The sequence below is a fragment of the Hippocampus comes genome, unplaced genomic scaffold (genome assembly GCF_001891065.2).
Source record: "Hippocampus comes isolate QL1 unplaced genomic scaffold, H_comes_QL1_v1.1 scaffold22, whole genome shotgun sequence".
Taxonomy (NCBI): Eukaryota; Metazoa; Chordata; class Actinopteri; order Syngnathiformes; family Syngnathidae; genus Hippocampus; species Hippocampus comes.
Window position 1 is genome coordinate 4,410,991 of NW_017806175.1, and position 12,922 is coordinate 4,423,912.

General features: G+C 44.3%; 1 protein-coding gene across 4 annotated transcripts; it reads right to left on the reverse strand.

Moving 5' to 3' along the window:
* Positions 1–13: 13 nt before the first annotated feature.
* Positions 14–12,793, reverse strand: pfas (phosphoribosylformylglycinamidine synthase). Of its 4 annotated transcripts, none has more exons than XM_019896956.1 (27): positions 12,430–12,793; positions 11,171–11,290; positions 10,895–11,030; positions 10,700–10,805; positions 10,357–10,555; positions 9,378–9,624; positions 9,183–9,307; positions 8,538–8,666; positions 8,312–8,449; positions 8,090–8,218; positions 7,148–7,221; positions 6,913–7,069; positions 6,792–6,853; positions 5,440–5,601; positions 5,042–5,278; positions 4,515–4,745; positions 4,200–4,282; positions 3,620–3,717; positions 3,412–3,495; positions 3,162–3,317; positions 2,710–2,832; positions 2,371–2,516; positions 2,089–2,296; positions 1,231–1,322; positions 834–1,098; positions 525–665; positions 14–454 (listed from the first exon to the last, which is right to left on the reverse strand). In XM_019896956.1, the coding sequence occupies exons 1-27, from the start codon at positions 12,695–12,697 to the stop codon at positions 150–152; spliced, it is 4,221 nt and encodes a 1,406-aa protein (XP_019752515.1). In that variant the 5' UTR covers positions 12,698–12,793; the 3' UTR covers positions 14–149. The 4 variants fall into 4 exon arrangements, with proteins under 4 accessions (XP_019752515.1, XP_019752513.1, XP_019752516.1 ...); XM_019896954.1 differs by having other exon boundaries at positions 10,895–11,033; XM_019896957.1 differs by having other exon boundaries at positions 10,895–11,033; positions 12,436–12,792.
* Between the last annotated feature and the right edge of the window lie 129 nt (positions 12,794–12,922).

A 12,922-nucleotide genomic window follows, 5' to 3' on the forward strand; every position in this document is an offset into this window, starting at 1 on the left:
AAATGTTGCGATATTGTTGTGAGTAGTTTAATGATTCAAAATCAAAATCTCATTTTTATGCCCCCCCCCAAAAAAAAAACAAAACCAAAAAAAAAAAAGTGAAAAAGTACAGCAGTAACATTAAGGGAAGAAAAATGGTGATCTCAGCATTATTGGCTGCACCAAGCGGCGGCGTTGCGGAACATGCGCAGCCAGGGAGACATCTCCAGCTGCGGCCTAAAGCTGCGGGGCGCCCACGGCCACTGCCAGCCCAGCGTGCATCGCTCCGGGTGGGGCATCATGGCCAGGTGCCTGCCGTCCCTGGAGCACAGGCCCGCCACGCCCCGCGGCGAGCCGTTGGGGTTCAGGGGGTATTCCTCGGTGGGCCGGCTGTCGTCATCCAGGTAACGGACCGGCGCCAGGCCAGCTGAGGTGATGTCATCCAGAACCTGGGCGTTACGGAACTGCATCAAACCTACGGAGAAAAAAAAAAAATTGTGAAATTGTGAAGGCTCAATGGATCAAGCGCTTGGTCAGTGACGTACCTTCTCCGTGAGCCACCCACACGCCCAGAGCCGAGCCCTCCATGCCAGCCAGCCACACAGACGGCGAAGCCTGGATCCCCACGGTTACAAAGCGAGACTCGAATCTGCCCGACTTGTTGTGGGTCAGAACCACGTCGGAAGCTGGAGGACGGACATATAAACATGTTGAAATATCAACATTTTTTCCAAGGCAAATTGCATATTCTTCAATGGTCATGTTGAGGGCCCAACAAACAATACCAGAACCCGAGTAATTAATCGTCTGATATTAGTCCTTTCCAAAGTGTGACGCACAGCAGTTTATCTCACCTGCGCCATCTTGGCTCTCTCCCACCCAGCCCAGTAGAGCGAGCAGTTGGCAGCCGTTGCACACGCCCAGGCTCAGCGTGTCGGCCCTTCGCCGGAAGCGGTCAAACTGGGCTTTGGCCGCGGCGTTGTAGGCCACAGTGGCGGCCCAACCTTTGGCCGAGCCCAGCACGTCGGCGTAGCTGAAGCCTCCCACGAACACAACGGCCCGGAACGGCTCCAGCGTGACAGCAGCAGAGCACAGGTCCTGCATGGTCACGTCCCATACCTACAAATCAGCGGAGAGAGAGAGGAAAAAAAGTGATGCATCGACTGAAGGATAATTTGTAAACAGAAGCCATATTTGAATAAAAATGTTCTTGGTGAATCGAGGTTTGGGTGCGATGAGAAGAGCGCAAACCTCAAATCCCGCCATGTGGAGAGAGGTTGACATCTCTCGATCGCCGTTGCTGCCTTCCTCCCTCAAAACAGCCACGCGAGGCTTCACCGCTGCTCCAACAAAACATGCAGCATTAAAGGTGCAACTATTACTCGACAACTAATCGATTATCAAATGCTAATTATTTTGATAAACCTTTGGAGACCTTGTTTTTTTTTTTAAACTGTCAAAAGCCTCAGAATTTTATCTGAATAAATATTCTCCAGTTTCTTATCATCTTTGTGTTGAATCAAATTATTTTTTTTCCCAGCATGAAATCATTTTAAGATATTCAATGATAGGCTACGCATGGCCACATATGGACTATTTGTTGGAGTAAACTGTCCAGCTGTTTCTTTTTCTCCCCAAAACTTATATATTATTATTTCACTCGTTTTTTCTTTATCACTTAAATAAGTGCCGAATTTTACATACCCATTAAACTTTTTTTAAACCTTACCGATGAAAATATATTGTCACTTGAAAAAAAAAATATACCTTAAACATACACCTAAAAAAGAGGGTCCCCACTTTATAATTAAATTTAAAAAAAAAAAAAACTACTCAGACTTTTACTGATGCCTGGTCGATGTGTCGAGAACAGGAAGATGTTAGCAAAGTGATTCTGTCAGCAAGCCTGACATTTTACAAATACTGCTGCGATGAATACATTTTGCCAATTCCATCTGACATTTGGCGATTTAAGTGGGGTCCACCCAAGACTGGCTGCCAGTCAATCTCACGGCACATAGGAACAAAGTATACCACTCACATTCTTATCTATGGACAACTGAGTCTGAAATGAAACCAAAACCCAGATTGGGTGCTCGTTAGTCTTACCAGGCTGTTTGCAAAGGGGAATCTCAGACGGGTCGAAGGTCACTTTAAAGGTAGGCTGCGTCCTCCTGGCAAGCCCCTCCTCTTCCTGTTGAACGCAGAGCTCGTCGGCCTGCAGGCGCTCCAGCTGGAAGCTGGTCTCCTCCCACAACGCTCGGAGGACGGGCAAGCGTTCCCTCAGCACTTCTTGTCCGTCCACGCGCACCGTCACCTGAAGAAGGTGCAGTGAAGTGAAGATGAACAGACAAGAGGGAGGAGATGAAAAGGATGAGGATGAGGTCTCACCATGGCTTCGGGGCCGAAGCCACTGGTTCTGCCGATGCGGTGACACTCGACGCCGGCGTCAAGGAATCGGCGACGCACGCTTTCTTCATCGACCTCGGACACCTCCAGAAGCAGACCCAACTCTTCGGCGAAGAGCAGCTCAATGACTGCAACAAACGATGGAGACACTTCATTAGGGACACTTTCAAAACGTTGACCAATTAAGATGCAACCTTGAATGCACATCGCCATCCAATAAGAGAGCAGCATCGAGAATGCTTTTAAAAGCGGGTCTCCCCAAACCACGATCAAAGTGTTCTTAATACTCATAGATGCGAATGAAGTGGCCATCGCCCACACCTCCCGGGGCTCCCAGGGACGGCACATCCAGGTCCACGCCACGGTTTCCAGCAAATGCCATCTCTAGTACGCAGGAAATGAGACCTCCGTCGCTGATGTCGTGTCCTGCGCTCAGCAGACGATCTGAAAGAGGGCACGTTGCGTGACATGACTTTTTCATTTTATAATTATTTATTCTGTCTCAAATCCTATTTTACTTACATTTCCATTTTAAAAAAACTATTTCAAATCTATTGTTTGATTTGATTATGTTAAACATGAAATGACTTATATTTTTAATCAAATTGCCCGCAAATCATACACATTTACAATTTCAATTAAATATCGAATAATTACATTTCGATTTGCCCTCGGTACAAAACTAACCTTTTATTTATGTATCGGTTCTACAGATGGTTTACATTTGATGAAAAAGTCAGGACAAAATGATGACTTTCAAATTGGAAACTGACCACTGATTAGCATCTGAGTGGCGTTGAAGCAGGCGGCCAGGAGTTGTGGCTGCTCCATGTCAGGAGAACAATCTCCCAGCTGAGCGTAGCACTGAGCTAGCGCCGAACCTCCCAGACGGTGCTGGCCCGGGCTGAGAGGAACCCACAGCAGCACGCCTGCAGACACGAATCAAGAGTCAGAGCTGGAACAACTCAATAGATATGTGTGTGTGTGTGTGTGTGTGTGTGTGTGTGTGTGTGTGTGTGTTACCTTTGCCATGTGGATCCTCAAGATCAGGCGTGATCGTGGCACTGATGTCTGGACACACGGCATAAGCCGAGATAACCAGAGCTCCTGAAACATAGTTAAGCACTTAAAAAATAATAATATATGATATCTTCGCTATTAACGTTTGTTTGCTGTTGTGTGAGTGGAACAATGCCCATTAGCGCCCCCTTGCACACATTTGCAAGCATACCTGGAGCTTTGACAGTCTCCTTCCCCACGCGTGCGGCCATACTCAGCGAGTCCTTGCCGCCGTCAATGGCCACACCCAGCTCCCCCATCACCTTGCACATAGCTCGGCACGACTCCCAAAGGAGTAGCACTGAGCTAGCGCCGAACCTCCCAGACGGTGCTGGCCCGGGCTGAGAGGAACCCACAGCAGCACGCCTGCAGACACGAATCAAGAGTCAGAGCTGGAACAACTCAATAGATATGTGTGTGTGTGTGTGTGTGTGTGTGTGTGTTACCTTTGCCATGTGGATCCTCAAGATCAGGCGTGATCGTGGCACTGATGTCTGGACACACGGCATAAGCCGAGATAACCAGAGCTCCTGAAACATAGTTAAGCACTTAAAAAATAATAATATATGATATCTTCGCTATTAACGTTTGTTTGCTGTTGTGTGAGTGGAACAATGCCCATTAGCGCCCCCTTGCACACATTTGCAAGCATACCTGGAGCTTTGACAGTCTCCTTCCCCACGCGTGCGGCCATACTCAGCGAGTCCTTGCCGCCGTCAATGGCCACACCCAGCTCCCCCATCACCTTGCACATAGCTCGGCACGACTCCCAAAGGAGTGCCCCCTCGCCAGGGAGCTTGGCAGCCCACATCCAGTTCCCACTACACTTTACATCCTATGAAGCACACACAAAAAAATTGCTCCAGAAGACAGAAAGTAGAACAGTACCTTGACTTACAAGTACCGTGGACTCCAAATGAAAGTTTTTTTCAAGTTCAGAGCTTGTTTGATGTTTTTGTTGTGAAATTGACTGTTTGTTCTGTTCTATAAATGGCTGAAAGTGACAGTCCTACTCGTCCTTTCAATGTCCCACTGTATTGTTTAGTCATGCCGAGGCGTCTGCTCACCTTTAGAGCGGTGACTCTTGCAAACATCAGGTTTGTGAGCGCTTCGCCAACCGCCATGCGAGCGCCTGCCGCCGCATTCACCAGCGCTTTGACTGGCTGCTCGCCGATGGCTGTCGCTGCCCCCTCCAGGCCCAACGGTGACAAAGCCACCACGGCCACATCTGCCAATGGCGTGTGAAGGGGGCCCACACACTGTTGCTGGGCCACCAATCCCGTCACGGATCTGTCCACCTGTAAAAAGCACCGCAAGTCACAAAGGATCAGGGATCAATTTATTGATTTTATTTTTAGTTGTTTTTTCTGTGTTATCTTGTGTGGTGCTACTCGCAATTAATTTCATCACATGAAATAATGGATTAGGGTTGGGAGAAACAAAAACTTGATTAAATCAGATTCGTAGACCACAAAAACAGGATGTAAAGATTTTTGCCCTGAAGCTTCGTCAGCACCATGTTACGGCATACACACAGTTTGTTTTTGTTGGACTTGTTTTTATATTATTCCGAGGACAAGTAACAAGAACAAACCTTATTGGTAAGGTAGCGTTTGGAGGCCACAGCGGGCAAGCGTAAAACTCTCTCCAGGGTGTCTCTGACTGTCAGCCCGGCTGGAAGCAACAATGGCCGAAGCACAGGGCTCAGTCGCTCCATCCTGAACTCCTTCTGGGGCATCTTGCCCAGCACCCATTCCAGTTGCAGGTCCACAGGATGGCGCCCGCTGCCGACTTGCTCGCCGCTTGTGCCCTCGTCGTCCACCAACACAATCTGAGGGAGTGCAGAAGCTGTGACTCAAAGGCAAAACAGGCGCAAACACACACTTTAAAGACTTGAAAGCGAAATTTGTAAAACTGAGTTAATGGGTTTATATTGTTAAAAAAAATAAAATTAAAAAAAAAACATAATAGGTCTGCTTTAAGGACGCGCACCTTGCCGTCACCAGTGATGTTCCCCACAAAGTCCACAGGGCATTTTTCCCGCTGGCACACCCTCTCCAGGAAGGCGCGATCGGACGGGTGGAGCAGCAGGGCATTGCTCTCCTGATACTCAGCCCCCCACAACTCGAGCACGCTCAGTGTCGGGTCGCCTTTCTGAAATGACACAGGCAAACTGAGTTTATACTCGCAAATTTTTCTGTTGAGCTGAAATTTTTGCGAACCGAAAACTTTTCCTTTAAAGTCCATTAGCTTAATGCTAACACATACTGGGAAACAGCAAAGTCAGTTTAACAAAGATTATTGGTGTTGCAGTGTTATAAGACAGGGGTCCCCAACCTTTTTTGCCCCACGGACCGGTTTATGTCAGACAATATTTTCAGGGACCGGCATTTAAGGTGTGGCGGAAATAATACAACAAAATAATATGGTATGAGCTGCATGAAAACTTTGGTGTTTTCGAAATATAATAATAAACACAAGGAGCGTCTAATCTGGCCGCAACACTCTGATCGCTCTGGTAATGTTTAATGCCTTCAAAATACGATACAATGCAAATTCAAAGTGCATGAAAATGACGACTCACCACAGCCCCGAGCTTGATTTTCTGCAACCAGACGGTCCCATCTCGGGGTAATAGGAGACAACGACACCTCAAGTGTGTGTTTTACGTCAAGTCTACTTCGTAATTTTGTTTTAATCGCCGTTGCTGCAGAAAATCCCCGCCTCACACAGGTAGCATGTCGGAAATAGCAACAGTGCTACTGTGGCGATCTCAGAATATTCAGCCATAACTTTAATCCAGTTGTCTCGAACGTACTTTTAAGGACGCCGTCATTTGATCTCCAGCAGTTTTTTTACTCATTTTGCGAGCTCTGGTGTTTTGTTTTTAAGCGGAATCGGTCACGTGACGGTGAAGCGTGGCTTGACGTGTGTCAAGCCTGACACACACGGATGTAACGGAGAATCCGGTAATTTTTCAAAATAAAACATCTTTCGTATTCCGAAATAAATAAAACGGAATTAAGGCAAGTTCTTTCTATGCGGCCCGGTACCAAATGCCCTGCGGACCGGTACCGGTCCGCGGACCGGCGGTTGGGGACCCCTGTTATAAGATAAGAAATCCTTTATTTGTCTCACAGTGGAGAAATTCCCTCAACGCCTTTGCAATTTGAAAATTGCATGCTACTATGTTGCTATGCCAATTTGAATTTGATAAAATGTTCAGCCCTATTTTTAGGGATTTACACAAACGTTTGATGCAACGTTCAAACATTTGTGGGGTTTTTAGGCTCCGTATAAGAGGACCTCTGAGGGTTTTATTTTATTTTTCTGCCGTATCTCACCTTGAATCGGCTGCAGTAGATGATAGCACCAGCAGGCTCGCTCAGCTCCTTTAGAACATTTCCTGGAAATGCAACATTTTGAGTTTCATCATTCAGTCTCCTTTGGAATATTCCGTCCTACCGTTCCCTCCCGCTCCCTGGTCATGGATGCTGCAAATGGGGTTGCCGCCACGTCGCTCCAGGCAGGCCCTCAGCGCTCGATTCATCTTCTGCTCCATCTCGGCATCTCCTCGCTGCACAGCGCCCAGGTCTCTGTCACTGGAGTTGTCACCTTGCACCTACCGAGTGCCAAAACAAATTCACCCATTATTATGAAGTCATTGATCTTCATAAATCAGAGGTTTTAGCTGCCATACTTGAACAGAGGAAGCCGCTCCTCCTCCCACGCCAATTCGGTACACCGGGCCGCCGATCTTTACCACTTCCATACCTAATGGACGTATGCGGCAAAGAACGTCTATCAATATGAATGATTGCACTATATAGATTGTACACCTGCAAAATGAAATAAATGAGAGCCCATACAAGAGCAGTGTTGATTCTGGTAGTTGTCACGAGCAGTGGCGCGAAACAACTGAATTTTAGTGCACATCCTATTTTGCCCGTTTCTTATCTCACGAGTAAGGTCACCAAAATATTACATATCTATTTGAGATGAATAACTCTGGAATAGTGACATTCAAATTAAGCATTACTCTCTTTCATTGTGTAGGCCGACCTGCCATTGTGGTTTATGTTGAAATAAAAAAAATTAAAAAACAGATACCATTAACCTAAATTAATTTATCTAATTTAATTTATTTTTGGGCTATTTTTCAATGTATTTAGTAAGTGCATTACAAAATACATTTAAAATAAACCATTGATCAGACCAAATGGATTAATTTTTTTATTAGCCATTGCATGAAATAAAAATATATATAAACGGGCACATTTTAATAGCACAAATTACGAAACAAAGTATTAGTAATTCAGTTAATAAATTAATTCCACAAATCAAAAACTTGTATTTTAATCAAATTAAATAAAATTATACACATGTACACTTAACTGCACAAATACTCATTCGCTACCAGCCCAGTTAACATGGATTTTTTTTTTGGTTTGTTAAATAGCTGCCAATGGTATATGACAGTGAATGAGTTAAACTAAATTAAAATACATATATAAATTTATTATTTTTAAATATCAACAATTAAAATATGGTTTAATTTCATTTATAAAAATAGATGAAAAGGATTACGTAGAGGTACTCTAGACATATAAATAGAATTGTGTATTTCTACAACAAAGTCTACCTTTCTCTGGCTGCTCTTTCTTTACATGTGCATCTTCAATGCAACCGAGTCCTCCACTGAACATGATGGGCTTAATCCACTCTCGTCGCTCCCCATTGGGCAGCCGCATTCCAAAGGAACGGGCGAATCCTAGCAAATAAAATATCAGTTGAGGTTTTTTTTTTTTTTTTTTTGGTGTGTCTTTTGGTCACATTTGTGTGCACACATGCTTTGTCTCCTCACCCGACAAAACCGGCTCCCCAAACTTGTTGCCGTAGTCGGAAGCGCCGTCGCTAGCCTCGATGGCGACCTGCAACGGCTGGGCAAAGCTAGTGGGGTACTCCCACCCTTCGCAGTCTTGCTCCCAGGGAAGCGCGTAACCTGCAAAGCATGTTGGGAGACGTTATAATGTTGCAGGGGTGATTTGGACAAACTTCAGAGTGCCTTTGAAAGCAGGTGCGTCTCGGACCTGGGATGTGCAGATTGCCAAAGCAGTATCCGGCAGTGCCAGCGATGACGTGGCCTCCCCGCCCGGCACTCTGGACATCTCGGATGCGTCCCCCGGTGCCTGTGGTGGCGCCGCTAAATGGAGCCACGCCTATGCGTTTAACCACATGAGAAACTTATGGATGGAAATTGATTTAAAACAGAACATGTTATGGAAGTTGACATTTTTAATTGCATGTATATAAATATTTGGGTCTCTAGAGCACGTGCCCACCCGTCACGTATGTAATTACTTAAACAAGAAAATCCTGTGGTATCTGCCTATTTCTTTGAAAAAAACTCTCTAAGCTTCCACTCTGTATGAATGTTTATGTGAATGGGTGAATGTAGTTCACAAACCCCTGTTACGATTGACCTGAAAGAGATTTAGTGTTGTGCCAACATTAGCAGCCAGTACGCAATGTTTCATTTAATTCAAAATCTGATGGGTTAAATTTGTCAGATTTTTTTTTTGGGGGGGTGGGGGGGGGTCATGGAATGACCCATAGAGTGTTTAATCCTGTTTTGTGAGTCAGTTTTAGGGTAAACTTCAACCACGTTCATGAGATTTTTTCATGTGAAATTGACGCACAAAAACATTGGAAATCACGAGCCAAAGTGATCAGACCTGTTGGGAAGTTGTGCGTCTCAGCGGTGAAGATGACATGTCGCAGCGACCGGCGTGTTTCATAGGGACTGGCTTGCGAAGTATCTTTGGGGTAGAGGCACTCCAGCTCCATGCCCTGAATACCACTAAAGGCGCACACACAAACACACTGAACCATCTTCCCAAGACCCAGTGTCTCGTTTGCTTGTGTCCTACCTGCTGTTGTCACAGAACTTAATGACATTGTTGCCATTACTGTGCTCCTGCGTATTCATGATGAGGCGGAATAGCGTCTCCTTCTGCTCCTCCCCATCGATGAGCACACGTCCCCGGAAAAACCAGTGGCGGCTGTGCTCGCTGTTGGACTGAGCCAGGTCGAAACATTCCACGCTGGTTGGGTTTCTCTGGATTCTCTGGAACATTGCCGTGTACAAGTCCAGATCCCAGTCGTCAAAGGCCAGACCTGTGTGATGCATACGCACGAGATCCTCACTTGTGCTCTTCTTTGACTGCATATTTTCGATTTTGGATGATGATATAATCATTGCAGGGAAAAAAAATAACATTTTTTGATTACATTTTTTTATCCCAGATTTGTATATTTTTTATGTACTGGGTAATCTCTAATTCTTCCACAAGTATTTTTTATTTTTGGTCTAATTCATCTATTTTTTGTGTGCAATGTTTGTGGAATATAGTTCTATTTGTCAACTATATTTTCATTTGAATTTTCTTGCATTTTTTCCCCCTGATGTTTATGTATTTTCAATACATTTAAAGAAATATTTTCATTTTCTAATTAGTTTTTTAACCCAATTGTTTACATTTTCGGTCTCTTTTCTTCCCCCAATATTTGTGTATCGCGCATTAATACAGTTGCATTATTTGTCGAATATTTTAGTTTTTTTTTTCAGCCAGTATTTAAAAAAATATTTGTCTATTTTCCCAATATTTTTGAGTGTGTCATATTACTGGCTGCTTCCATGCATGGTCACACACAAGCACGTGCAAGATAACGACAAGCATGGCGGTGGCGTGACTTGTAATAACATTAGCGTGGGCTCATGTGACACCATTACCTCCACCAGTAGACAAAGAGCAGCCACACTGAAAAGGGGCCGTGAAAAAGAGAGCATAAGGTTGATATCTACGCTAATAAGGGAATAAACTATAAAGACATCAAAGGACATTTCACCCAGCTGGTCATTGGCCTTCTCCAGTGCTGCTCGCCCCTCGCCCAGGATGTCCACCTCAAACACGGGCTGTGCTTGGGCGTCCACTGCAAAGGAGGCGACGGGACGCTCGTAGATGCACTCTGTCATACTGTCATGCAGGAAGATGATCAGATTCGTCACGTCCTTCCGGACGTCAGCCATGTCGCCTTCGTCCTTCAGCTTGGGGAGGAGAAGACAGAGAGTAACACTATTCAATGCACTGTAAACACATTAAAAGTATTAAAAGCAATGTGCAGCCGTCATAATAATTTGATTAATATATTAAATGTTATTCATATATATATTTTTTTGAGGCATGCTCACCTTGATAAGGAATCGCCGTGACAATTCTACCCGTGTGACGCTGGCGAGGCCGGCACTCTGACAGATGGACACGGCATTGGTGGACCACGCAGTGGAGAAGTTCAACCTAAAGAGCACAATTAACAATCTTTATACTTTTCATGGAATATATATTTTTTTAATTTTGGGTCACTTTGGGCCATTGGGTTTGAGTACCTGGGTCCGATCTCCACCAGTGTAGCCCCGTCTCCCTCTTTTAGTTTGGGTGTCTCACTGAGCGTTTCTGCCTGCAGCGGTGGTTGAAACAACCAGACGAGGATCTCCTTGTGTTCTGCACTCAGACTGTCACTTCCTGCTGCACACAGAGAGCATTATCATTGATCATGCAGACTATAAAAAGTCTACACACCCCTGAGGTCAAAAACCTGCCATTTGAACAGGGGGTGTGTCGTGTTCATGTGTCTACTGTATTCTCAGGAATTTGACACTTACCCATCAGCTCCACATTGTAGCAAAGCTCTGTGGCGATAGACAGCCGAGGGTAGAGCTTGGCCGCCCGCTGGAGGCTCCGCCCCCTCACCTCACCACCGTAAAACCTCACCACAGCCATGGCTAACGCAAATGAAAATGTTAAAAATAACGTAAAAAGGTTGACAAAAGCCTATTCTGGTACACATTATTCTTTCATTGCATCATGGTGATATTTGTGTCAAAGATGTCTAATAAATGTGTACTATTTTCATGTCTATTTTGTATATATTTCTCATTAGTATGTATTCATATTGTTCCAATTATATATTTTTTGCAATATTTGCATAGTTTTAACTGAATATATTTTATTTTTGTTTCATATTTTGTATTATTTTCAAATATTTGTGTTTACAGGGTTCTATTATTTAATGCATTCCTCATCTAATTATTTTAGTATCATTTGTTTGCTGATATTAATTTCGTATTCTAATTTCATATAAATGTTTTGTATTATTAAATCTTTGCGCCATTTTTTAAATTTCATCCAATATTTCTACCATTTGCGCATTTTCTATTATCATTAGAATTATTTTCATCATTTCTGTTGCTTTCCATTATTTGCCAGAATAGATTGAAAAAAAAACCCAAAACAGTCTAAATTGTGAACAGAGGTTTATAAAATATGTCAGCTCAGCACTGACCAGGTCAACAATGATAATCTCATCGACTTCCAACAGGCATGACACAGTCCAAGTTGATACCGGGACTTGTTAATGTTTTTTTAAAAAAAACTTTTACGATCCATTTTCTAATTGTGCCAGTGTGGTCTTCATGCATGACACTCATAACTGGAAGATTCAGACAAACATATGGAGACACACGCAAATTAGGCAAAGGAGCATTTTGAAGATCACACTCACACTATTGAGGGTCAGGCGCTTTCTGTTTAAAATTGGAATGATTTTCACACACGTGCACACACATACATTACAAAACTAATTTTCCCGATCACTCTCACATACACACACACATTCCTCCAATTCCTCTCACACACAAACACGCGTGATAGCAAGAGTTGCGCCACACAACTTTACATCATTTTCTCGACACAGTACGACATTGTCACATACTTTTCTTCTGTTACTGAATGACAACCACGGGATCCGCTAAGACGACGAATAAACCCTTTTCTTTTGTTTTGTAATTTAGCACCATTAGTTACGACAGATGCTAAATTAGCAACTAGCTTAGTTCTCTCTCCCTCCAAAAGTTGGCTAACAACTTACTTCTTCGTGTTCGTGCGCTGTTCTTCTTCCCGTCCCCGAAGAAGGGTGACGTGTAGTCAGTTGCTCGTGGCGAGAGCGGGGTGACGTGACGGCGGACGATGGTGGTCAGCGGTGTGGTGGAGGCTGACTGAATGGATGAAAGTGAATGACAAGCGCTTGGACTTCCCTGGGAGACGCGGTGTCGGAGGTGCTGCAGTGCGCAGGCGCAGTGCTTACGAAGAGGTGGGGTGGGGGTGGGGGGAGATGCGCTAACTTGTGACATTTGAATGCATCACGGGCCAGAACAGAGGAGAATTGATTAACTGGCCTCATCGGGCCGCCAATGAATCAATTAATGGTTGATGATGGTTGGATTTTTTTCCCAATATTTTGGGATTCCGTTCAAGCATTTGATTGCAATTTAAAAAAACGGTTGTCATAATTGACTTATGTATTTTTAAAGTTTTGTGTAATTTGTCAGTTTTATTTTTTGAAATGAAAAAAATGT

Excerpts from the sequence above, each read along its gene's own strand:
- pfas (XM_019896954.1), bottom strand. The coding sequence starts at position 12,697 with ATGTCACAAGTTAGCGCATCTCCCCCCACCCCCACCCCACCTCTTCGT. Across the intron at positions 11,034-11,170 it reads CTACAATGTGGAGCTGATGG|CAGGAAGTGACAGTCTGAGT; the intron begins GTAAGTGTCAAA and ends CTCTGTGTGCAG. Across the intron at positions 7,070-7,147 it reads GAGCGGCTTCCTCTGTTCAA|GTGCAAGGTGACAACTCCAG; the intron begins GTATGGCAGCTA and ends GGCACTCGGTAG.